This window comes from Lupinus angustifolius, chromosome LG11, assembly GCF_001865875.1.
Source record: "Lupinus angustifolius cultivar Tanjil chromosome LG11, LupAngTanjil_v1.0, whole genome shotgun sequence".
Taxonomy (NCBI): domain Eukaryota; kingdom Viridiplantae; phylum Streptophyta; class Magnoliopsida; order Fabales; family Fabaceae; genus Lupinus; species Lupinus angustifolius.
In genome coordinates, this window is record NC_032019.1 from 3121429 (window position 1) to 3148064 (window position 26636).

Below are 26636 nucleotides of genomic sequence, written 5' to 3' on the forward strand. Positions count from 1 at the left end.
TCAAATCACATCTCCTTTCATTTTTTTATTCTGATATTATATTATTTATATTTAATTAACTTTCACTAATAAAAATAATATACTAATTGTATATAAATATGAGTTTAAAATCTATGTATTAACAGTATAAAAAATACATTATCTATCATTAATATTGATTTTGAAATATTTTTGTTTGAAAGTCGATACTAACTAACATATGAATGGTGTGAATTTATTGATAGTGTAAAAACATTTTAACAGTATATTTATACATATTAAATCCTATATATATTTACAATGACAAATAATATTATAACTATTCTGATATCTAATAATTATATATCCTAGGACATTTTCTATGTTAACCTTCACCAGGTATTCAAAATGTTTGCAAACACATGTCAACTAAAATTAATGTGAACTTTTTGCCCAAAAAATTAGTTATTGTGTGTTTATGTCAAAATATCTGGAGAAAAAAATATGCTTTTTTTGTTTGCTTTAAAAATATAATAATATATGTCCTACTATTCATAACAAAGCCAACGCGCAGAGTAGAATCAAGAAAAGTCAACATTGTTCTTTCTAGAAGTTTCAGCAGATAAGTCTCCTCCATAGAACTTGCCTGAGATATTTAAAACAGATTAGAAAACTCAAATGGAGTCATGTAAAAACATAATCATGAACTCCCTAAATAATTAAATATCACTGAACATCCAAGAATTTGCTTATTATAATTTTTATTATTTTACAAAATTATAGTTTGTTTAAAATGAGTATAAATAAATTTTTTATGAGTGTCAATTGTCTTATAGTTTTATATTCATTGTTTGTATATCTATATACCATTTATCTCATTTAGCCACTAAAATTAATTAAAGTAGAAAACATTATAGATTACTTATTCTCTTAATTAATACAAAAATATTTAATATTTTATTGAAAAGTTGTTTGTTTGGAGAAAGAAAGTACATGGATAATAGAAAGCCATGTGTCAGATGACAGAAGGTCATTGACCCAGTCAGAGATGTAGCTCTTATTATTTCTTCCACTCTCCTGTTTTTGTAGTTTGACTTTATCTATACCTCAAAGTTTTCTATGGCTGCTTCTATATTCAATTCCACTGCCACAAGAATATTTCATTTTCACCTCCAATTCATTACACAAAACATTCATATTTTGTTCTATTATTTTATTTTTCAAACTAAAAAGGTTTAAACTCATTTTAGAACTTTTTCTTTAATCACAACATTCAATTAGACCTCATAAATGTAATACTTGCTCCTAGTAAATCTTTAATGTGTATAAAATAATAATAAAAACTTGTACTGAGACATATATAATATATCATATTTAAAAACAAATACATCAAATGATTTTGATGCTATCATTTAGAATTAAATTTAATTAAAATTAAAATATTAATATATTGTTAAGATACTATTGATTGTCTCTAGATATTTACGTCTCAACACAAAAAATTTTCTAAAATGATTTCCAAATGGTTGAATAGGTTTGAATGGGAGGAGCGCCTACTTTAATAAGACATATTTTTCACTTTCACTTTAGAACACAAAACACAACAGTGTTTGGTTTTATTTAATTTCCCTAGGTTTTGTCCTTACTTTGAGGTAAGTGTTGACTGAAATCAAATAAATCCATTCATTCCATTCCACTATTTCCATTCTCCTCTCTTCATTCATTCCTCAACTACTTCTCTTCAACTCCCTCATCTATATGCAAATACTAAGGTTCAAATTTTCATCTTCTTTTTCTTCCTGCCTTTACATATTGCATGTTTCTTATCAAATTTATCCTTTTTTAAAAGCTTTTTTGACTGAATGGATGCAAAATTTGATTTTTATCATTTGGTAAGAATTGTCCTCATTTAAATTTAACTATATACTCAGCTTGTAATTTTTAGGTCTAAGTTTCTAGATTAACTCCTTCTTCTATGTTTTTTTTTATATTTCTATCTTTTAGACCAAATTGATCAATGACTATGTGCCACCGATTAGAATATTTATATACCAACAATGGTAAATGTTTTGATTGTCTAAGTAGTTCAGATCTCTCCTTTTATATAGTCCATAATAAAAGAGTGTGTAGATCTGAAAATTATGAGGATGTTATTTTAAGACAGCATTTCCTATTCTGGAAACCATTTATTTAGGAAAGTAGTGATGTCTAGTTTCCACTAAATTGGAGGTGGTATAGTTAACTGGTTCAATTATAGTTATGATAGTGCAGCACTGCAGCATAGTTTCCTTGAATATCATACTCTTTCCATAATGTTTTAATAGAATTCAACCTAAACTTCAATTTTATATGATGCAGAGAGTGAAAGCTTGGGACAGCTTTGTAATTTCTTCCTGGTAGAATGTTGTGACTTTGGTATTTCATTTTGAGATCTACTGTCTAAAAATTTGTTGCCATTGATTACATATTTGGAGTACAATGTCTGCTGAACCTTCTCCCAAACCACGACTAGTATTATGTCCCAAATGCAGAAAAGTTCTTCCAGAGCCTCCAGATGTTGATTTGTACCAGTGTGGTGGATGTGGCAAGATTCTTCAAGGTTAAAAATCTCACCATTGTATATGATTTTATTTTATTTTTTCAATTTTTAGCCTCTTAGGAAACATGATGCAGAGAAAATTTTCAGCTGGAAAGTTTGTCTGAGCTCTTACATAATGTGACTGGGTGTCACAACCTTCAATATCTTATTCTCTTGTGAGCTTATCCAAAATAAAAATAAAAATTGTTTTCTCTTATATGGTTTATTCTCTTGCTTGGATAGTTGGATAGATGTAAGATCCTATTAAAATCAATTACTTGCCGCTCTATGAAACGAACATTGCTGTTCCAGATCTATTCAACGCCATCTGTTTTATGTATTATTTTTTAGGAAATCTTACTTTACAACTGAAGATAATAATTCTACACATTTGCATTATAGTTCTTAATTTGTTGCTGAAATCATTGCCTTCCTATACTATTGCAGCTAAGAAACAAAAAAACCGTGCTGTGAACTCAGAATCCATTACACATCGAACTGTTGCATCTCCTACAAACTCATTAGACCTTGTTCCTGATCATAAACAACACAGCAGTGGAGAGCAGCTAGTTATTCCTCAGGACAATGGTTTGAGGCAAAAAGCAACTATTTCTTCTTCAGGCAATGGGGAGCAATTAGTTATTCCTCAGGAGAATAGTTTGAGGGGAAAAGCAATTAGTTCTTCAGGCGAATGCTCTTCGGATGGAAATGGTGGAAAGGGTCTAGTTGAAAATGGTGAATGCCATGGAGAGCAGCTAGCTATTTCTCCGCATAATGGTGTGAAGGAAAATGTAACTAGTTCCTTCTCAGGAGAATGTTCTGTCACTTCTGTGGATGAAAATGGTGGAAGGGGTCAAATAGAAAATGGCGAAGGCTGTGGAGAGCAGTTAGTTATTTCTCATGAGGATGGTTTGAGGGGGAAAGCAGCTAATTCTTCAACAGGAGAAAGTTCTACGGATGGAAATGGTGAATGCAATAGAGAACAGCTTCGACGGTCTGGTTTGTCAGATGAAGAACTGGAAAACAAGATGGATATCTATAAACTATTGCATATCAGAAGAGTGTCTGGCGAAAGCTATTCAAATGAGCAGACTCGCAGTGAGATTGAGGCCTCATCAGAATTGAAGGCAGATAATTCGGTAGAAAATGCAAATAATGCAAACTTGCAACTAGAAGGAGAAGAGTTAAGCAATGGAAACATGCCATTAGAAGGAGCAGGAGAGGAGTTGGGTTGTGCATTGGATAAAGAAGGTACCAATAATGAGAAATCGGCTCTAGATTTGGTAAAATCTGAAGTGAACATTACAGGAAGTGATTTAGAAGGAGCAGAGGAGTTGAATAATGGAAATCTGTTACCAGAAGGAGCAAAACAGGAGTTAATTTTTGAATTGAATAGGGAAGGAGTCAACAATGACAAATCAGCTCCGGTTGGTGCAAACTCTGAAGTGGAAATTACTGGAAGCAATAAAGCAGCAGAAGAAATAAATAATGGAAACTTGTTAGAAGGAGAAGAAGAGGAGTTGAATACATGTGCCTCGGATGGCGAAGATATCAAAAATGACCAACCAGATCTAGCTGGTGCCAAAACTGAAGTGGACATTACTGGAAGTGCTTCTACTGCCAAAAGGTCAAGTCATGAGAAATTTATATACCAAAAGGGAAGCATTTCACAGTCTTCTCCTGCTAAACTTGAAGAGGGTACATCTAGTAATCGTGTATCTTCTCCAAACCAACAATGGAAGCAAGCTCAGAAAAGTATTCACCATAGTTTTGACAGTGTAACATCTGTGGATATATTTGATACTACAAACATAATGAATCCGAGTTCAGAACTTACAGGTGCTCTTGAAGAAATGCGTAGATCCTCAACCACTAGAAGCTCACATGCTTATGAAGGCAGTGTCTCTTCTAATGATAGGGAAGATGAAAGGTTCTGTAGTCAACAGTTAGACTCTTTTGAGAACAATTACACGGTTGCTAATGGTGTTTCTGAGGGAAGGTTCAGAAAGGGAAAAGGCCTTGTTAATAGCATGTTATATGGAGATCTTGATACACAACAAGAATCATTTTTGCCCAATGGAAAGCATCATGTCCTGAAAGACAACAGAGGGATCCAAAACGAAGTTCAAGAAACTACAAGACATGGTCATCCACATTGGACAAGAACAAGGAGAGAAGAGTTTCCACCCAAAATTCCTTTCCATCAAAGTGGTTCTCAATCTGGCTACGAAAGTGGCAGCCCATCAAATCAAACTCATGATGGCCTCTACTGCAGCTCAAGCTTTCTTTCACTTGACTCCCTTGATAACCCTGACCAGGAGAAGATGGAACTCTTGAGAATGATTTATAAATTGCAGGATCAACTCAACAGAACTAGCTATGCAAATGGTGAAACTAATGGAAGATTTCCCACAGGTGTCTCTTACAAGGGAAATCATGTTTCTACTAACCATGGCCATGGTCTTCATGAAGGAAGGTTTTATCATGGTTATGATTTCCCCAGATGTGATGGAGGATGTGATCATGGAACCAACCATCATCGTAGTCCTAACTTTTCACGACCTTATGTGTCTGGGGTTGCAAGCAGTAAAGACCATACTGATTATTCTTGTGTCCATTGCTATCCCCAAGAGTGGCAACGTTCAGCAGAATTGCCTTTAACTGTTCCTTTCCAACATGAGGAGATATACAAGTCTCATCTGGATCAGAATTATTGCCCTTCTCACTGTGCTTATCCTTCTAGTCCACAATGTGTCATGCCCTCTAAACTCCTATATGTACATGAAACAAAATCTGGTGACCAGATGCATGGGGTTCCAGAGGTGATGAAATATATAAGGAAGAAACAGAACTTGACTATGCGACATTACAGGCCAATAGCTGGTGGAGCACCTTTTGTTACTTGTCATAAATGTTTAAACCTTCTGCAGCTGCCTACAGATTTTCTCATTTTTAGAAGAGCATTTCATCAATTAAAATGTGGTTCATGTTCAGAGGTACTCAAGTTTTCTCTGCAGAACAGAAGTCACATAGTTTCTTATGCACCAAATGCTATAGTTCCCTCATCAGGTGACCTTGATGACCAAAATGAGGTGATCAATAGCAACAGTCTGCATTCAGAATCTCATGCCAACTATTACCATTCTTCACATGCAGACCCCATTTCATATTCTGATGATTTTGGCCACTCTATCAGCAAAAGTCACTCCTCGGAAAGTGACCTAGTTTCTACGACACCATTTCATCCCTTGCATGGCCTCAAAAATGATAATCCAAGTGTCTCTCATGGTACCCTTGAGCCTATAACAAAGAATGAGAGGATTGCTTCAATAGGTCCTAGTACAAGTGAGGATATAGTGGAAACAGATGAACTAGATATGGACTCCTCCAATATGTCATCAGAAATGGAAGCACAATCAGCACCAAGAAGTTCAGCACTCCATAAACTGATGGGTTATTCCTCACCAATTCATGTGATTAGAGGGATTCAGTCCATTGTTGAAGGTAAATAATTCTCAACAGAGCTAAAATGTAATGCACTAGATGACATTTCTATATACTGGTGTTTGACCAATCCAAAGTGAAACTGGGAAGTTCAAGAATAGGAAGGTACTTATCAGAATTTGAGATGTAATGATGAAGCATCCATACAATGATTTATTTGTCTCGGTTTTCTTTTTGGTGTCTTAAACAAGAGCTATAAGATTGACTCGTTGCTCTAGATTGTGTATTAGAAGCAGATTAGCCCCATTATTCAATTTATGTATGCTAGTTTGGCAATAGGAACAGAGAATATATTTGTTGTAAAAAGATGATTTTGGAATATATATATATATACAAATCATTATTGTGTGTATTTTAGACTTCAACTGTCTTTAAAAAACACCGTAGTAGTTGTTGATATTGATTTATAAAAGCATAGAAAATGATGTTACCGTGTCAAATAAAGATTGACCGAAGTGAATATTATCCATAGTATTCTAGAATTTCTCCCGTTGAAGACACTGATTAGAGCCACATCATTTGTCAACAAGAGTTTCACATAGGAATGAATAAAGGGTGCAAAATAAAGAATCGTATGAGCCAACACAAACTGCAGATGATTGCTAAGACAAATTTCTGATCCCAAATTTATATTTTTATTAATTAAACTTTTTCTGTATAAGGAATTCCAACTTGTAACCCAAGTTGGTGTCATAAAAGGAACAAGAGTGAAGGCAGTTTTTTATATGTTGCTGTCAGAAAGTGAAACCCCAACTATGGGTTCCTTTTACTATATATAGAAGTTACAATACACAAAAGCTTCTGAAAGATAATTTGGTATATCTGGATTTTGAATAGTGGGCCATTAGAAACTGTCTCTATCCCTGTTTCTTCTATTGGAGCTAATGGAAATCCTCTGATCCTGAAGCATATTCAAATTGGGAGCCAATAACCGCGTGTAACGGTCAAAATACAAGAGCTGCTTCAGAAGAAGTGCAAATTCTCGAGGAAACTTTAGTCCGTATGATTCACTAACCTGAACCTGTGGAAGACATACAGAAAAAAGTAGTACATTAGTAATCTAGTTAGTATTCAGCACAACCAAAACCAACATAAGAAAATTAAAATTTCCCAGGAAAGGAGGACCACTGGATAAATTGTGATAAAGGGAAAGATGGAAATATTATTTCTTGTTGAACTGACTTTTTGATTAGTTATATCAAATATCTCTAGTACCATATGCTGTATTAGAAAGATGTTGCAGATATCCACACTTACAATTAATACACTTAAGTAATTTTAAAGTATCATATTAAATTTGTCAAAGCAGCAAGGCAGCATATATCACTATGTTGCTAAATACTAAATAGAAAACTCAACTCATGAATATCAACCCAGAAAGAATAATAAACAGTAAGACTTTGGACCTTTTAGTTGACATACAAGCTATCTTACAGGTTCAGTTAGATCATGCTAAAATAGCTTACCACATCAAGAAAGAGTGCATTCATCTGCCTCTCATCAACAACTACATTAGCAGCGACAGCAGGTGCCCTTGTGGCTGTCCCACTTCTAGCTGCTACAACTATTTCACTATCCAACTCCTGCACTTCAGTAAAGTGGGGAAAAGTAGTTTGTGAGTGATAAAACAAAACCAGGCTTGGACCAAGTTATAAGCATAATTTTGAAAAATCAATCACTCGATGACAGAAATACTTGTCTAAAAATATATTACTAAATACATGACGGATCTTTTTTTTAAGCTAAACTTATAGCATCGTTTACAAACAGTTCTCCAATAAATTGACAGGTATATGCCCATATGACCATACCCATGTGTAATGTAGTTTTCTCATGACCATGTTGTGTGAATGTCATGAGAGAGAGAGAGAGAGACGAAGACACCACACAGGGCTGTAAAAAAATCCTCGTGCATGGCCTAAGTCTATCTTCTCTACATGTGACCTGAGAAAATCACAGCAGAGGACCTAATCCGTAGCGTGAGAGCATTGGTCTAATGTGAATGAGCAGAGTAAATCTTAAACATTGGATCTGATATGAATTATTAGGACTAGGTGTGGGTGAGTGTGTATGCATAGACATATACAAATTCCCTAGTAGCTTGGGTGCCACTAGCGTACAAAATTGAAATGTGCGCTCTAGATTAAGAAAGACCCATGTAGTCCCACACACATTACCTACTTAGTCCAAATCCAACATATAATTGGCAAGTGAATTTAAGTGAGTTATATTGCTTGCCTTAATTGATGAGAATACTTTTTTCAAATCCAGGGCAAAGGCCTTAGCATTAACATCCTTGTTTGTAGCACCCATTTGAATTAAGGAAGATGCCATTGAATCATAATCTTCAATGGCAATTGATCCCAAGAAAACTTCCATAGCCGCCCATGTTTTGGGGGATATACGTCCAACAATTCCTGTTGATTGAAACTTATTACACAAAAATATCTACATATATATATATATGTACGTAAATCCAACAGAATACTGCAAAACTTTAGCTGTTTCAACGAGTAAAGACATGGTGAGTTTGTAAAATAACAAAGCAAAATAAGTGATTAGAATTTGCAACATGATTCCTCACAGTAAGCACAGCAGTAAATATCCTGGTTGTCAGAAGTAATGATAAAAAATTTCTTTTCCACAAGGGACTCTGGCAACATAAAATACAAAAAATTAATGCATCAAAATATTTTTGACAATTACTATAGGCTGGGATAGAATGAGAGCTCTTGAATTGCATGAGATAATAGGTCTAGAAGTTGGAACATATGTTTTTATCTGTAACTATATGCATCGGAATAGGAAGAAATGTGTTCCAAGTTGGAATTATAGGTGGCAAGCATTTCAAATAACATAACCACATATGTTAGTTCCAGGGTTTCTTTCCCTCATTTTATCTAAGGTAATGTGTCCTTTTTTATTTTTAAATTAGCTCTGTAGCAAAAAGAGCTCTTTGATGAGTAAAATGACCATATGCAACATATTTAGGAGGCACATAAGTTAGCAAAACTGAAACACAAGATGGTGATGAAACTTAAACATTCAATTTATAGAAACATGGAAAACTGCTTAAATTTCAAATAATATGCATAGTTATTTTGATACATATGAGATGGCAAATGAACTACAAAAAGTTCGAGCTTAAGTAAAACCATCTGTAAACCAAGCACAAAGAATATAAAGCATACCAAAGTCAAGAAATCCAATACGGCCATCACGTAGAAGCCAAAGATTTCCTGCATGAACATCTGCATGAAAAGACTCACATGCAAGCAAACTTCCAAACCTGCATCAACATTTTATACCAAGATACAAAAGTTTAGGCGAAGACTTACGAGAGACAATCATACAAGTTTTTATATAAATAAAAGGGAAAGGCACAGGAAAGTTAATTCCGAGTAAAATTTTGGAGTCATACCACACATTGAGAGCAGTTATCAAGCTGGCTTCTGGATTAGAAACAAAAGAACGTATGGAGTCTAGGTCAGTAATAGGAACTCCGTACAGTCTCTCCATAGTTAAAACTTTTTGTGTGCTGCAGTATTGATATACTTTTGGAGCTGTTGCATTCCTTGTGAGTCCCATGTCCTCTAAATATTTCCTGAAAGCCTCAATATTTGCAGCCTCCTTGTAAAAGTCAACTTCTTCAAGCATTGAGTCTCGTATATCTTTGACAATACCAACCTACTAAAGGAGGCTCACATCACAAGCAAGTTCTGGCCACGAGCATTTACAATAACGAAAAAACAGTAATAAAGAATGGATATGACTACAAAATGTTTTAAGTTTCCTTTGCTATATGATAAACCAAAAAGGATATCAATTTAGTGAGAGGGGAGGGAACAAAGGATGACAAAAAAAACTAGGCAACAGAATTAAGAATTTTATTTCAGTGTTCATATTGTAGCAAAAATATCTATTTAGCAGTAAGGGTGCCAATATTGTTCATACCAATGATGTTCGGCTTATTTCAGGACTCAAGAACTCAAATATCCGAGCAACAACATAAACAAAATTAAGATCTGCCACTAAGATGTCCTCTATTCCTGGTTTTAAGACTTTTATAACCACATCCTCCCGGGAGCCTTTTAGCCTTGCACCATGAACCTATATGTAAATTATTACAACTGCATTAACAACCACAGAGTAACTGAATATAAAGGTTTTGAAAGAGAAAGCAGGTACAGAAGATACCTGTGCTATAGAGGCAGAAGCAAGAGGTGTTGGATCAACATACTCATAAACACTTTCTATTGGTCTTCCTAGTTCCTTACGCAGTATGGATTGGATTTCCTCAAAAGAAATTGGAGGAGCTCTATCGAAACAATTCTGGAATTCTTGTACATACTCGGGTGGAAACAGTGTTGGTGCTGATGCTATGAACTACCAAACAGAAGCCAAAGATAACCATCATTATAAAGGAGCCTGGGAAAAAGAAAATAAAAGTAGGAAAGAGTGATGTATTGAGCAGATGATTATATTAAGAGGTTATAAAAAAAAATTGTACAATCTGCGTTATCTTTTTCCAGCTATAGATAATATTGATTCTCGAGTCACCTCACACAATAAAAATCCAAGCAGCATCATTTTTTACTTTAGCAAATAACATCACCAAGCACAAGTAGGAGGGACTAGAGGAATTCACTCATACCTGACCTAGTTTGATGTAAGTTGCTCCCAAACGTTCAAACAACCTCCTCACATAAAAGGGGGAAAGTAAACCAAGCGGCATTTCAGTTGGTAACCCAGCAGTTGAATTTGTTGACTAAAAATAATGCAAGAGTTAATAAGTCTGTCCAAATTTGTGAAATACGAATAAATAAAAGTTAGAGAGAAATAGAAGGATATTAACTATTATTCAAAAAAGGAAGCAACAAATGTATACACTGTGTGTTTGGATTAGCTTAATTTTGTGTTCCAAAACAGCTTACAAGTAAACCTCCCGCCTCCCGGAAAGATTTTTTAAAGAAATGTGGGATGATTATTTCCAAAAAAATAACTATTACCCGACATGCTAGACCTCACAAGTACATAGCCAAAGTAGCCAGTCTCATTCCAAATACATGTTTCCTATACTACATAGCTCAGTGATGAAGAGATAACTTGTCTAAAACCCAAACTAGTTCAACAATGACCATATATCAATTTAAAAATATTAATTTGAACATCATCATGGCTACAAAAAACAAAACAAAAGTGTGTTACCTTAGAAACATCAGTTAACCACTCTTGACCAACACCAATGAAGGCTTGAAAACCTTGAGCAAGCCTAAGAACACCCCTTGGACCTGTATTTATTGATGTCTGGACAATATCTTCCACTAGCTTCGGAAAGTTTTCTATCCTATCTGAGGTACCAAACACAATTCACAAATATTGAAAATTTAAAATTGAGGAAATTTGTATAAATTTAGTTTTTTAACGATAAATTGTGATAAAGGGCAAGATGGAAATAGAGTTAAATAGAGTATAAGGAAGGAAAGAAAGAACCTTGGAAACGACGAGAAGAGGAAGAGAGATCCTGAGGTTGAGGTTGAGCATAGCGAGCGAAGAGAGTGAAACCCTTTGACTTGGAATGAACATTGAGATGGTTAGGTGAGAAACGAAAATGGTGATGGTGATGGCGATGATTGAAGAATGGTAATTGTAAACTACAAACACTTCTCAACGCTGAAACGGCCATTGATGACAAGTTGAGAACTGAGAGCGTGGCTTGTATTGTCCACACTTTTTCTTCTCAACTCAATTTCCTTTTATTTATTTTAATCATCAACGAACCTTATTTTTATCATCAAAATATATATGTATATATGAAACAACATTGTATTAATATTAATTTTATATATTATTGTTATTGTTATATTATATATCATTTATATTTAAATTATTAACTTTAAACAAAAATTACACTAATTAACTGTGTATATGTATTACTAGTGTTATGAAACCCCAATAGTACATCAAATTAGAAGAAGTATTTTATTAGGTTTATTCAGTTTAAACGGTTAAAATGTTGGTCGGATGACATGATTTCATTTTCATATATAAAATATTATTTTATCTATAAATATATATATATAAATACAAAATTTTATATAATTATATCAAAATAAAAGTTTTCCGTTTTTTTGGACCAATGTAAAACAAAATATTAGAGTAGTGTTTTTTTTTTTTTTTAATTTTAAGCGATAGTCCGGTTCACTTCCCATTTTATTGCGTTCAACCGGGTTTAACATGGTTGGACCAAAATTTCTCCGGTTCAAAACGGTTCAACCCCTCATTCAATTAAGACTACAAACTAAAGTCATTTTTCAAGTCCAGTCAGTGGTCAAATTGGTTATTACAACACTGAATATTACACTCTTTTATTATTATTGATTTTGATTACTTAAAATTCAATATTATTATTTTAAATATAATTGATATACTATAATAATTTGTGAATGAGAAGAGTTGATAGAAAAAGAAAGACTACAAAAAGAGCTTCAGAAACTGGTCATTGAACAACCACGTCCACAATTAGTGCATAGGATTTCGTGTGGTTATTCCTTCCTAAGTTCCTATAGCCATCTTTGTCAGTTCGGAATTAATAGATAACACTTTAATAAGAGATATAAATATTTTAAATATGTATATAGATATATATGATTAAAAATAAACAATAGATTATTATAAAAAAAATTGTCAAATTTTAACACTTACAATTTGGTTTAATCAATGTATATCTTAGGTTCTGAATGGATGACTATTTTGTTTAGAGATTATAGCTCTACCTTTATGATGCATTACATTCTCTTCAATTTCTTCCTTCCTCTTCTTATTCCAATCCTTCATCCCAATTCTTAACCCCTAATTTTTTTCATTTCTAAAATATCATTGAAGATACAAATGCTAAAACAATGATTCAAACATAGCAAGATGATAAAGCAGTCATATTTGTACAATCACAACCCAATCTACACTATTGATTACTAGTGTGTTATTTTATCATGTCAGTCGATTTATATTATTCAGCTATAATATTAGCATGGTCCTAATTGGAAGTTGTTCCATCCTTGTTCAAGGATACATCATGAGTCAACCAACCTCTAAGATCACAATCAAATATTGTATAAATAAGATATAGTTTATATAATCGTCGATCATGTATGGACGGACAGCTGGCCTAACCAAACAAAGGATGACATTGAAAAATGTGGCTTAGTTAGCAATAACGAGAAACATGCCTCTACTACAAGAGTATTTGGTCACGTGAACATCATAGACATCTACTACAAGACTGTCACATTACCTAAATAACGCAGATCTCTGCTACATAGTTGAACACGTCATCTCGATCATGGGCTATCCCTACCATGTGAGGATGTCATACCTAATTTACGATTATGACAGTTGAGGTAGGCGACAAAATGCCCACCTTGAATAAAATATTGTACCAACCAAAGTACAAGCACGTTAGGGTCATAGGACATGAGTAAATTAGTCTTGTTTGTCTAGGGTAGACTTGATAGGACACAATGGTTTGGCACAACTACCATATCTATGAAAGAATATTTCATGTTCAATTCCTTTATAAATATAGGAGTCCTTTCATAAGGAAGTTTACAATTAATACTCTCATATACTCTTGCATCATTATTCTCTCTATATATCTTCGTATACTTTGACTTGAGCATTGGAGTGTCTTTATAGGTACTCACCAAGGTGATTCTAGATCAATTTTGCCCGAATTTGGCAATTCCAACCCAATGTTACCATATTAAAGAACATATGCAAATAAGAACATTCCAATAATGAAATTATTATGTGTGTCATGTTTTTTTAGTTTTAGAAATTTTTTGTAGAAAATAGTTAAATATGATACATGTCATGATTTAAGTGATTGTATGAGATAAATTATCTCTTGCTATGAAGCGATAATTTATTTTGAAAAACACTTGATTTTTGTTTTTTAAATGCTACTTTTTTTAATATGCTAACTATTTATTAAAATTAGCAAACTATTGATCATTCAAATATTTTTAGTTAACCTTGTATTTTTGGGATGAACCCTTCTATAAAATTGCTATGGAATAATTGTATACTTTTTTTAAGCGATTTTAAATAGAAATTATATTCATTATTTAAATTTGTAATATTGTATTATTTAGTATGTTTGTAGATCCAGCAATTACTTAATATAACTACCAAATCCAATAATCACTTACTAATTTTGAATTGATAATTTCCTTTATTGTTTTTATTTTTTGTAAGGAATAATTTCGTTTATATGATACTACTGAGAGACACTTCTATGTTCATCAAGTCATTTTCTTATTATTCCTAATGTGCAATCGACTTAAATATTAATGTATAATATATGTATATATATTTTTTTATTGCTTATACCGATGATACTCGACTTGAATAGAACTGGTTAGTATATATTTTACAGGAATTTAATTTGATATACTAACATGTACTTTTTATGCTATTAAATAATAAAATATTATTACTCGTAATTTTTAAAGTTATTGTTCCGAGAATTAAATATTTTAACAATAGCCCAATATTTTCTAAACTCATTATATATTTAAAATAAATCAATTTTATAATTTCATTCGTAAATGGATCGCTTTATAATTTTATTTAATAAAACTAAATTAAATAAAAAAAAATTAGGGTGCATTTATTTCAAGGTATAGACTTATAATCTTGGAAATCATAGGTATAGATTGAAAAATTACAATTTTTAGATGTAAGAGTTAAACATTCTTAAGTTATTCGATAAGATTTTATTGGGGAAAAAAAGCTATTCAATAAGAATAAAAACATTGAAGCATAAGATTATATTTTATAAAGGAAAGTTTTATACCAAAAAATATATTTTACAACTTAAAATAAACACATATTAAAATTCTTTTTATCTGAAATATTTTTTTATAAATTGAAATAAACACATACTTGCCCATTAAAAATATCTATATAAATGGATGCTATTTTGTATTTGATTCAAACCTTAAATTCATCTCATTTACTTTATTTCCTTTCATTTCTTTGTACGCTTTAACCATGTCAAGTGTGAAGAGAAGCGAGGGTCGCCAAAAGATTGAGATAAAGAAGATGATGAACAAGCGTAACCTACAAGTAACTTTCTGCAAACGTCGAGGTGGAATTTTCAAAAAAGCTAGCGAACTTAGCACCCTTTGCGGTGTTGAGATTGCTATCATCATGTTTTCTCCCAGGAATAAAACATACTCTTTCGGTCACCCGAACGTCGAGGGTCTCATACACCGCTACCTTAGTTTACCACCACCACCACATGCACATGCACCTACCACCATGCAACACCGTGTGGAAGAAACTCCTACAGAACAACTCAACCGTCTCACACATGAAATTGAAGTTGAAAAAAAGTATGCTGTAGAGCTGGACAATTCACAAAATGCCAGTCCTGGTCAATCTTGGTGGACAGGTAGATTAAAATTCCAAATAAATTTAATTTTATCATAGGATTCATGAGGACAAATTTATGCACGACACTATATAAATTTTATGTATTGTTATTGCATCATCCATCATCGTTCATATATTAATTGTGTATAAATATGTATACTGACATTGTATAGGTAGTACACTCCTGATAATGGTTTATTTATACATTTCACAAACTAAACAACTATATCATATAATTATCTCATATAACAATATTTGTTGTCATAGGTCCTATTGAAAAGATGAACATTCAACAATTGGCGCAGTTGAAGAGTGCCTTAGAAGATATGAAGAAGAATGTTGCACACCAATGTACTAACATTCTTATTCAAAATGCTATGAAGCCAAATCCCTATTCTAACCCTGCATTGCCATCACGCATGTTGCAGACACCAATGTTCCAAAACTTTAAGCTGCTGCAAAGTGATCTTGGTGGTGGGTTATATTGATATGATCAGATCCTATTGGAATGATCTCAATTATTTAATTTCCCTGGGTGATAATATAAGCTTAATAATAAGTTTTATGTTATGTGTTATATTTATTCTCATGTCTAAAGTTCTTGAGCTTATGATCAGATTGTTTTCTTGAAACATTTGTTTGGTGTCCTATGCAGCTCTGAAAAAGCTAGTGATGCAATTCCCCATAAATGTGTTTTATCTATTTGGGTTAAATTCCCCTTTTTAACATCATAATTTACCTTTCTTTTTTTCCATCTTCATCTCCAAAGTTAGAATTTAAAAATTAGATTAAGAGTTGGTTGCAGATTGAAAAAAGTATTAACAATCTATTCTTCCATCTGAGATGATATCTTAGTAATTACTTGAATACTTACAATCTTAACCAACATTTAACTTTACTCGTAATCATAAGTTAATTGGGGTTTTGGAATAATATTGTCATTTCTTAGAAAAGTAAAGGAAATGAAATATTACTTAATAAAAACTTACAAAATTTGAAAATAGTTTTAAGGAAATTAGCTTTGAAAAGTTATATTGTTCCTTTAAAAGGGTCTCTTTTCCTTTTAAAATGGTGCATTTTCCTTTTAAAAGGATGCCTTTTATTTTTGTTTGTTGAGAAAGATATATTAAAAATTTAATGGTAATTAAAATTTAATCATAAATGATAATGCAAAAAAAATATAGATATATATGTCTTCAATTATGAAATGTTGGATATGTATGCATATAAGTTTTGGCATATTCAACCTCTTACATATATATTTCCACAAATATAATATTTGAAACATTTCAACATAAATCATCTACATTAATCCAACCATAGCCTCCTTTCCAAGGATTTGAATCCAAACATGAAGGGTCTTTCATATATTGCTGATACACTCAAGTTCTACATTTCTCTTCCTTTTGAGCAAAACCAACCACACTCTCATTTCATGTAAAAGTTGTCCCTGGGAGTGTAAGAGACTTGAGCTTCAAGGCCAGTGGCATTTCATGCCCAAACCATGCTTCTTGCTTTGTGAAGCAGCAAAAAGACAATAATAATGAAGGGTTTGTGATGAGTTTTCCAAGCTCTTAACGAACTCAACAATGATGTTGTTTATCAACCCTCTTCATGATCCATTGAAGTTTCATGGACTTGGTTATGATTATATAATTGTATTAGAAAATAAACAAATAGTGAAAATTTGTATCATAGAATGTGAATGTTATGCTACATGATCATTTTCATACAACACATTTTTTATTTTTTATAGTGGAAGTTTCTAATACAAGGTTAACTATTTTTTTAATCCATTGGAAAAATTCACTTACTCTAAGAGTGAATTTTTTAAACTTACTCCCCATTATAACCATCAATTATAGGTAAATCCAATAATTTGAATTAGTAAATAGATCTAAACCATTAGATATCCATAAAATTGATGACTAGGAATCTAGGATGAAGAGTAAGTAAATCCCCACTCCCATACAAATATAGACCATTTTAATTTTGCTCTCCATATATTCAAAAATCGAAATTCATTATATTACCATAGGCAAAAACATATTTCAGCTTTCTTTCTTAGGGAAAAAAATGTGCAGTTCATTCCAACAAAATAGTTCGTAATAAACAACATGGTTACAATACTCATGGAATGCCAAAAACTGGTGAGCTTTGTCCAAAGACTAGACACCAAATGGTTCCTATGACAACAAATCATGCTTAAACATTAAAGCTACATCTATGGTCCCAAGCCCTCCAACACATTTTCAAAAAAGAGGAGCAATTGTAAAGCCAAACATTTGTTCAAAACAGACATCAAAGATGTTCTCTTATTTTTCCTGTCTGACTAGTTAAACAGAATGTGAAAGCTGGTTTGTTTTCTGGCTAACACTCTCTGGTTTGCTTGTTGGTCGCCGACCCTTATCTGGACCGCCGATGATTCCCCATCTCTCGAACTGTCTTTGTCGAGCTCGAGCCCTCTCTTTCTCTTCCTCTGATTTCTGTGAAAAACAGTAAGGGCAAGATACTCCATATTCATATTCCTGGGCTTCCATGTCGGCATCACTCACAGGTTGCTTACAACCATAGCAGAGCTTGAAGTTTCCTGGCACCAAACCATGCTCAACAGAGACTCGCTTGTCAAAAACAAAGCACTCACCCTCCCATAGGCTTTCTGTCTCTGGAACCTCCTCAAGATATTTCAGAATTCCACCTTCCAGGTGAAAAACCTGGGATATTTTTAAACACAAATATAACAATCATATTGTATGCTAAAAGGAAAATTAACTACCAAGATTTATATCCATACCAGAATAAATATTACTAGTAACTTGTATATGGTTTATCAAATATCAACAGAACCTGTGTATATTAAGGTGGATCTTTTTACGTAGCATATTAAAAAAGGTGCAGTGGTTTAATAGAAGACTACTAAACTATCAAATAGCAATAAAAATGAACAGTAATACCTAGTAAAAAAAACTTGGCCGAGCTATCGCGAAAAAGCAGAGTCAATTAATAAAGATAGAAGTACGGTGTCAATCAATAAAGATAGAAGTTTGCTCCCATGTCACCAAAGTCTCACTCAGTCTTGAACCCACCTTCCCCATTGAGATATTAAATACACTATAACCAAATATTATAAGAAAACTAAGCCTTTTTAAGAAAATTTTCTCAAAGAATTTTGTTCGGACAAAACAAAATAAGGTACAAATGAGAATCACCTCTTTGAAACCTTTGCTGAGAAGCAGACTCGAAGCTTTCTCACATCGAATACCTCCAGTGCAATACATTGCAACACGCGGCATGTGTTGTTTAGGACTATCCATCACTTTTTCAGCACTTTGGACTGAATTGTCTACTTCATCTTTTGAACGCTCGTCATCTGTACTGCTAAGCTGGAAATGCTCATCCACCCAAGATGGGAATTCACGAAATGAAGGAGTGCAAGGATCAACTGCTCCTTTAAACTTTCCTATTCTGATTTCATATTTATTCCGTACATCAATCACCACCTGCACATTAAGACAGCAATAGGAATGAAAATTTTCATTTCTGCCTTTCTGGTAAATTCAGCAGCGCCAATACCATGTATGGGATTCCCATATTTTTACATGTGAAACTATCTACCACACTTCTCCAACATGCATATGAAATGATTTATATCAGTTTCTACTCAATCACACTGGACATAAACTATTTGCAATTTTAATGCATAAACCAAACAAGATAATTGGAATTAGGAGGTCCAATTCCAATTTTAAACTCAATCCCAAGCCTAAATGAAAGCGTCAAATGGCACCTAAGTCTAAAGCAGCATCATACATTACTACATTACTCTCCAGCAATGCCAGACAAACATATTGGAACACATATACTTGAAACAGCTTTAAATATTCAATGTACTCAAGAATCCAAACATGTTTAATAATATTAAGTTCCTGCAGCTTATAAGATCATATAAAACACTGCCAAAAGCTGGAAAAGAGTGATAATAAGAAGTTAGCTGCTCACAGTGTCTGGGTCCGTAATCAAAGCATTCCAATCTTTTGGGCCAACATACTTTCCAACCTTTTCAATAGGTGATACATCAGGCATTCCAAGAGTCACAATCTGCCAACACATAAAAATCATTCGAATCAACACAGGCTGATAGAAAAAGTTCAACCTAGTTAGATCTTTTTGTATATCTATCCATATTTAATTTAATTTAACAAAGCAATTTATTCTTTCAGCATTGCAAATATTACCTCTTTCTTCAACTTGACCCTCACATGATCCCATCGAAAGGGTGCATCTTCCCCAGCAGCCAGAGGAGAACTGGAACTATGACCATGGTGGATGGCTTCCTCCTCTGGGCTGACAGGCGATTCCACTAGTCTTAGCCCCTTCAAACGATCATCACTTTGTATAAATGAAATAACTTTCTCCACCGACTCCAAAGTGCCACATATGCTACCATTGATTCCTTCAGGTGCAAGAATAATGCCGCCAGAAACACGCTGAGAAGCATCAGATTGGTGAGACAAGATAATTACCACAGTATGAAGTCATAGGCAGATCAAATTAGTTTTCAATGTACTCCTATAGAGTTTAGTTTATACATGTTACCAATGATGAAAAGGAAATATTTAAGTTCATAATGTAAACAACCATATCTCACTGTACTAAACATTTATGTAGAAAAGGTATATATCAAAATATTATCTAAATAATGTGAACCCACAAGAATTAAATTCCCAACCTCACGAAAAAAATGCATTAGTTCTAAGCACCCATATCACTGGATTGAGTTTAATTTTGATGAATTGTCACTACAAAGTTTTATATACCAGCAACCGATCTTACATTACCACATGTTTTACTATTGAGATAGCTGTTATGAGAGTAAAAAAATTTAACGACTTTAACCTTGATGGATTGTTAGTGCAATCATCAACCAATAACACATTACCATGCATGTGACATTTTTTAACCGATCTTACATTACCACATATTTTACTATTGTCAGTGCATATCTACCATTCATGTGTTAATTCATTGACTCTAAAATAAGAGTAATACAAATGAATGATGATGAAAAAGTGACAATGAAAAAAAAAAAAAAACTCTTATATGTCAGTGCATATATATTAAACTCTATTTTTAATCACATGACAATGTGTGATTATAGGTCAGTGTAAAAAAAAAATTACACCGATGATTTATCAAAATGATTTTTTTTATAAATGATATGGTGATTGCATGATTGGGTGACAATTTATCTTTGACAATGCATTAACTTTAAATCCTTGACTATCATACTTTGGCTCTGTTTGCCTCTGGGTTATAAGCTCATAAGCTACCTCAAGTAGTTTATCAAATGTCAAATTAGCCAGTTGTATAACTTATAAGTTCCTAGGCAGTGTGACCAAACACGCTTTATAATTTCATAAAGGAATCTAATTTTGATGCAGGAAAGGTTTTCTATGTCAACCAATCGAATCACTTACAATAAAAATTAAGCCTTTTTAATGACATAGCAATACATGTTAAGCATTTTACATTATATAAGTGCACTGCAATCAAATCCATTGAACAATATTTTGCACCCAACACAAAATAAAACTAAGTTAAGTTCAACAATGCAAACAAAGAGTGAGTGAGTGAGTGGGTACCAGTTTTTGACAGAGTTCCTTCAATGGTTTCCGCAAACGAGCATGGTCATGGAAATCCGCGAACTTGTAGAAAGAAACCACCACAAGAGAGTTAGACCCATCATCGGATTCGGATTCAGGTACACCCGAAATGGGGATAGGGTTGGTGGAGTTAGAAAAACACTTCGAAAGGGCCATGCTTTGAGATTGAACTTGAGAGTTTGAGAAGAGAGGAAGATTACGGAATGAGGAACTGTTGATGGGGTTTCGAGAAGAGGGTGTTGGGAATGAGGGTATTCTGGTATCGGAGTTGGCGGAGGAAGACGACGGTGACGGAGACAGCATCGTCGTAGTCAGGGTTAGAAATGGAGGAGGAAGTGGTAGAGCTCTGATTCTTAGCATCAAGGATGTGTTTGGATATGTTTGTTTTGTATTGGATCAACTTCTTCACCAATCACCAACAATAAGCCTTTTCAACCCAATAGTATGGCCTGGTTATGTGGGCCAACCCATGTTAGTTTTTAGTAATTAAATACATTTTTTCAATCAGTTACGATTGATGATATGTGAAATGTCACAAATTGTCGAATGGAGGATGTGCTCTCGTATGATTCCCACTCTACTGTTTCGAATATTATTTTATAGAGTCCAATAAATATTTTTTTGGGTTTGCTTTTCAAGTTAATTTCCTGTGCTATCATAGAATCATTCTCAGTTGCATAGATTATTAGTCACTATGATGTATAATGTATATATGTATTTATGTACTTTGAAGAGATTTGTGATTAAATTATTTAGACTGAATCACAAGGAAGCAAGCAGAGGACATTGATATGATTCTACATGCATGAATACAACAAAAGAAATATAAATAATGTTATATAATATGGTGACCAGTGTCTAAAATATTTTGATTAAATAATTTAGACCGAAGCACAAGGAAACACACAACACAGGATATTGATATGACATTGATAACAAAAGGAAGAAAATATACTGAAATATCTCTATTCTTGGCATGTATTTTTATAAAATTTCGTATTATCTTAATATCTCTATTATTATCATCAAAATTAATAAAAATGTTGATGATAAACCTTTAAGTAAGTCATCTTGCCAAGTCAACTTTTGAAGTTGGTTACATTAGTTAGGCATTAAAAATTGGTCTTGATTCAGGTAAAAAGCAAGATTTGGGCCTTGAATTGAAACATAGACAAAACCTATTTTTTTTCTTCTACAGTTTAGCTTTACCTATCATATTTTCACCAGAAATCATCATTTATTAAGAAGAGTGTTTAAATATTCTGCAAAATTACAAATATTACATTAGCAAAAATTGTAAATAATTCAAAGTAATTACTTTATCTCTTCTAATTATTAGCCAAATAACATATGTCTGAACCTCGAGATAAGGCTAGCCTATGATCTGTTAGGTACTTGGAACTGAAGTTGATAATGGAGACAAGTGAGGGGAAATGATACTTTGAGTTAGTGGAAATGATGATGGTGCTGTTGAGGACATGTGACAAGTATGTTCACCTCGGTATGTTACTTCAAATATGTTAGAATTATGATCAAGTTTTTGTACTTGTTTCTTGGCTTGGCAACCATATAGCTTCTGGTGAGTGCACCTGTAGTAACCTCTGCAAAAAGATAGAAACATTTCAAACCAGAAAAAATGAAAGTTGAATAACCATTCATTGATAAATTCATTATTAATCAAAGTATTTTATATGTGAATGTATAATTTATTCTTTTTCCGAAGTTGTTATTTGTAATTAAAAGTGGGCTACATACTTCTATAGATTATTGGTATTATATATATATATATAATATGTACGAGTCAAGAGACATGGCAAATACCTAGTCAAGTAGTTATGGTGTGTGAATGAGTCAATTTTCTGGGACACTTGACTTACTAAATTTTTAGACTTGACCAACAAATCTCAGAAGAAAAGTAAAAGGTCTTCTGGATGGTTCAGCTGGAAGACAAAGACCAAAACAAAGGTGTATTCTACTTGCTTTGAACATTTCTGATCTTATTTTATAAGCAACCCATACTATGATACATGTATCTTAATTTGTTCTATAGTAGAGTATTAATTTGTTCTATAGTCTCAAGGATTTAATGATGCATACTTATGGGTCAATTTTAGTTGTTTCAATTGATGATAGCGAGTTAGTTAGCGAATTGGTTAAAAAAGTATATGCTTAATTAATGAAGTAATGACATGCACCTAGGGTACTTGGAGCCAAGTATCTCTTTCTGGCCATATTTTCTCCAAGTGAACCCATCCTCCGGTGGTATCTCTGTGTTTCCAACCTCTGGTGCTGGAACCATCATTGTTTTCTTCACAGAATCATTCCTCCTACTGTTAATTAATGTAGTAATACATATAGATACAATCATTAGGTTAATGTCCAGGAAACTAATGCTTTATACTTTTCTAATAACTAAATAATGAGAAAGTAACAAGTATATCTATATATAATTATAAATGTGCTGATTAATTTTCGTGTTGTTTTCATAAACTAGTTAGATGATCATTGCCTAGTTTAGTCACATAAATACACATTTCACATCATCAATTAACCACAATCATCCAAGTGTAAAATATATAACAAAAGTATAACTTGGAAATACCATTTCCGTGGTCTTGGAGATGATGATGCTTCTATTCCATGTACATTTCCTTCAGACTTTGATCTCACAGAACGTTCTACATCCCTTACACCCTTTTCACCAATATGCAAGGTGCCCTTGTACCTTATCTCCTGAAGATCAACACCACCTATGATCTTATTTTCATGCAAAGCCCTCACATGGTCAAAAGGTAATTGCTGCACTTGAAACAAGGGATTCATATAACTTGTCAGCATTGAAGTTGTTGCATGCTGCATAGCAAAGTCATGAGTACTCAGCATTGGAGCATAGGAAGATGCTGTTATTGTTTGGTCTTGTTGAGACAGCATCATCATCAACAACAACCTCTCTTTGGCACCAATGAATGCCTTCATTACATCATCAATGGACAAGTGTAGCATATGAGGATGCTGGTTGGAAATGTTTGGTAGTGTTGATTCCAGTACTCGTGTTAATTCAAAAGCATGTTTGATAGAATTCACGAACTCTTCCATAGTTTCAGAAACTTCTTGTTTTGTGTTGCTTCCTATAGATTTCAACAATGTGTTTTATATATATATATATATATATATATATATATATATATAGAAGAGGTTGTTAATTAAGAACAAGTTTGTAGGTAAGGTTCTAGATGGTGCTATCTTTTATATGGAAGAGTGCACCTTATTCCAGTTACACGGTACAGAAAAAGAGTGTAAAATCTGTAGAATGACAGTGTAAAGATTTATACACATTTATACTATCATCCACCTTGGATTACTTTTTTTGAAAAGTCAACAATAATTAAACAGGTGGATGATACAATGACAGTTTATAAATCTTGTACACCGTCAGTGCATAATTCTTTTTCTCACCGAAAAATTAATAACAAAAGGTGTGGAAATGAAGACTTGGTCTTTGGTCTAAGCTACTTGGAAGTTGGAACCCTTTTGCCCCATTGAAACCGTTTCTTGTCTGGGGCCCCTTATGATGAATTTTCTAGGTTTGAAGTACTGACCCAAGTAGGAATTTTTATTCTTCAGGTGTAAATGGTGGATAGAAGAGGTTAAGTCTAAGTTCCGGGAATAATTGTTTAGTATAAGAGAAAATTAATTGGACAAGATATAGGGTCAAGATTTTTTGGTCTTTATGACATGCATAGTGCATACCAATAGCGAAAGGAACATGAATGAATCTTGAATAATAGACGTTTAATTAATGCCTTTGCAGTGTCAATTTGGACTTAATTAAAGAGCAAGGAAAGGTTAAGTGTAAAGATTGAAAAGATGGATGTGTTGCATTCACAGAAAAAAGATGGATATATAATATCATATTTATATACAGCTACAGCAATGCTATATATGTAACAAAAAACAAAGAATAGCAGCTATAATTTTGTATGAATGAACTATTCGATATGCTCTAACCGGGAAACAAGTATTATCCACCAGTCAACTAACTTTTGTTTTTTTATTACAAATTTTGTTAGTTGTAAATGAATGATATATGTTATCTCAAACTCCCCTTCATATCATGGAAATATATTATATTAATTAAAAAATTAAATATTTATTATTTTTTTATATTTTATTTTATTATCACTTATGCGGGACAAAATATCTTTATTACTTAAAAATAATAAGAATAATGAAGAACAATGATCTATTGTCTTAAATCATGTTCAACATCAAAGATATTAAAATACAAACAAAAATAATATAATAAATATTTTTTAATTGACATAATATATTTTTATTGGAATTAGAACGAACACAAGATTTATGGCATCAAATCTTTCTTAATTTCAGAGATGCTAAATGGACCACCACTAAACCATTTGTCTATAAACATATTAGATTATAATTTTTTCCTTCTTATTATCATCATTAATTAAAGTGAGAAACATTGATGTTCCATTCTAGTCCAAAGTGGATATCACCTGTCCTATTCATGTTCTATTTGGTGTTCTCATTCAATCAGAAAATCTTATTTAATTAAAAATAAAAATTAATATTTATACATTATTTTATGACGTTTTATTGGTTTGGTAAATAAGGATAAAATTATTTTGGGAGAGAGGATCATTTTCAGTCCAAAAGTCAAATTATGACCGGACTAGATCGCCAAGCTTCTACTAAGTATCTGGCAAGATGAACTCATTCCCAATATATTGGCCTGGGTTTTCCCCTAAGGATAAGATATGATCAATTTTTCACCCTCTCCACACTCAGGCAAAAAGAGGTTTATTTCCTTTATGTCTTAAAATACTGTTTCATCATTTCATGAACATAAATAAAATAAGAATATCATTTGATATCCTTTTGAATGATTTTATGTATTTTAAGATATATGTATGCATAGGAGGAATGAAAAAGTAAATGAAAGATAATTATATATATGTGCTCAACTACGATGTTTAAAAGTTATAAACAAATACTATAAAAAATTATAAACAAATACTATAAAAAGTTATAAACAAATAACAATTTATATTTTCAGATGTGATAGAAATAGATCTGCACTTTCTATCAATAAATAATATTATATTAATGTACACTTAGAGGTAGGGAGAGAAGATGAAAATAACTTAATTTTCTTGAATAAGTGGAACACTAAAATAAATTAATAGGATGAGAGTCATCTAAATCTTATAAGTATTGTTCCACCATATTCTTATCACACTTAAGAATATTTGGAGTATGAAGTTTGTAAAATTGGACATATGTGGGTTTAACCCATTTCAAACTTTGATTCAATATTACAATAAAGAGGTCTAAGACTTATAAGCATTAGTTCTGTCAACGTACTTATCTATAAGCAAATACTAGTGTTTTTTGAAGGTTGGTTTTAGTTATGCAAATGGTAAGAGTTATAATTTGAAAATGGTCAGTTAGCTATGAACCAGCATGAGCAT

General features: G+C 32.7%; 4 protein-coding genes and 1 long non-coding RNA gene across 6 annotated transcripts; 2 read left to right on the forward strand and 3 right to left on the reverse strand.

Annotated features, from left to right (window-relative positions):
• Positions 1608-6392, forward strand: LOC109360321 (protein ENHANCED DISEASE RESISTANCE 4-like). Of its 2 annotated transcripts, none has more exons than XM_019605126.1 (4): positions 1608-1730; positions 2317-2557; positions 2984-4044; positions 4117-6392. In XM_019605126.1, exons 2-4 carry the CDS (start codon positions 2437-2439, stop codon positions 6046-6048), a joined length of 3114 nt encoding a protein of 1037 aa, XP_019460671.1. In that variant the 5' UTR covers positions 1608-1730; positions 2317-2436; the 3' UTR covers positions 6049-6392. The 2 variants fall into 2 exon arrangements, with proteins under 2 accessions (XP_019460671.1, XP_019460670.1); XM_019605125.1 differs by having other exon boundaries at positions 2317-2359; positions 2403-2557; positions 2984-6392.
• On the forward strand, positions 1896-26311 carry LOC109360325. The gene is made up of 3 exons (XR_002109158.1): positions 1896-2214; positions 13511-13517; positions 26299-26311. It is a non-coding gene; the product is annotated as an uncharacterized LOC109360325 (long non-coding RNA).
• Positions 6637-11805, reverse strand: LOC109360322 (uncharacterized aarF domain-containing protein kinase At5g05200, chloroplastic). Its single transcript, XM_019605127.1, has 10 exons — positions 11534-11805; positions 11249-11391; positions 10695-10808; positions 10238-10426; positions 9995-10150; positions 9462-9727; positions 9232-9329; positions 8279-8457; positions 7507-7623; positions 6637-7061 (listed from the first exon to the last, which is right to left on the reverse strand). The coding sequence occupies exons 1-10, from the start codon at positions 11724-11726 to the stop codon at positions 6885-6887; spliced, it is 1632 nt and encodes a 543-aa protein (XP_019460672.1). The 5' UTR covers positions 11727-11805; the 3' UTR covers positions 6637-6884.
• Positions 17567-21568, reverse strand: LOC109360323 (rhodanese-like domain-containing protein 7). The gene is made up of 5 exons (XM_019605128.1): positions 21121-21568; positions 19714-19965; positions 19478-19576; positions 18688-18978; positions 17567-18192 (listed from the first exon to the last, which is right to left on the reverse strand). The coding sequence occupies exons 1-5, from the start codon at positions 21499-21501 to the stop codon at positions 17815-17817; spliced, it is 1401 nt and encodes a 466-aa protein (XP_019460673.1). The 5' UTR covers positions 21502-21568; the 3' UTR covers positions 17567-17814.
• LOC109360324 (WRKY transcription factor 55-like) lies at positions 22486-24256 on the reverse strand. Its single transcript, XM_019605130.1, has 3 exons — positions 23744-24256; positions 23337-23471; positions 22486-22742 (listed from the first exon to the last, which is right to left on the reverse strand). The coding sequence occupies exons 1-3, from the start codon at positions 24235-24237 to the stop codon at positions 22529-22531; spliced, it is 843 nt and encodes a 280-aa protein (XP_019460675.1). The 5' UTR covers positions 24238-24256; the 3' UTR covers positions 22486-22528.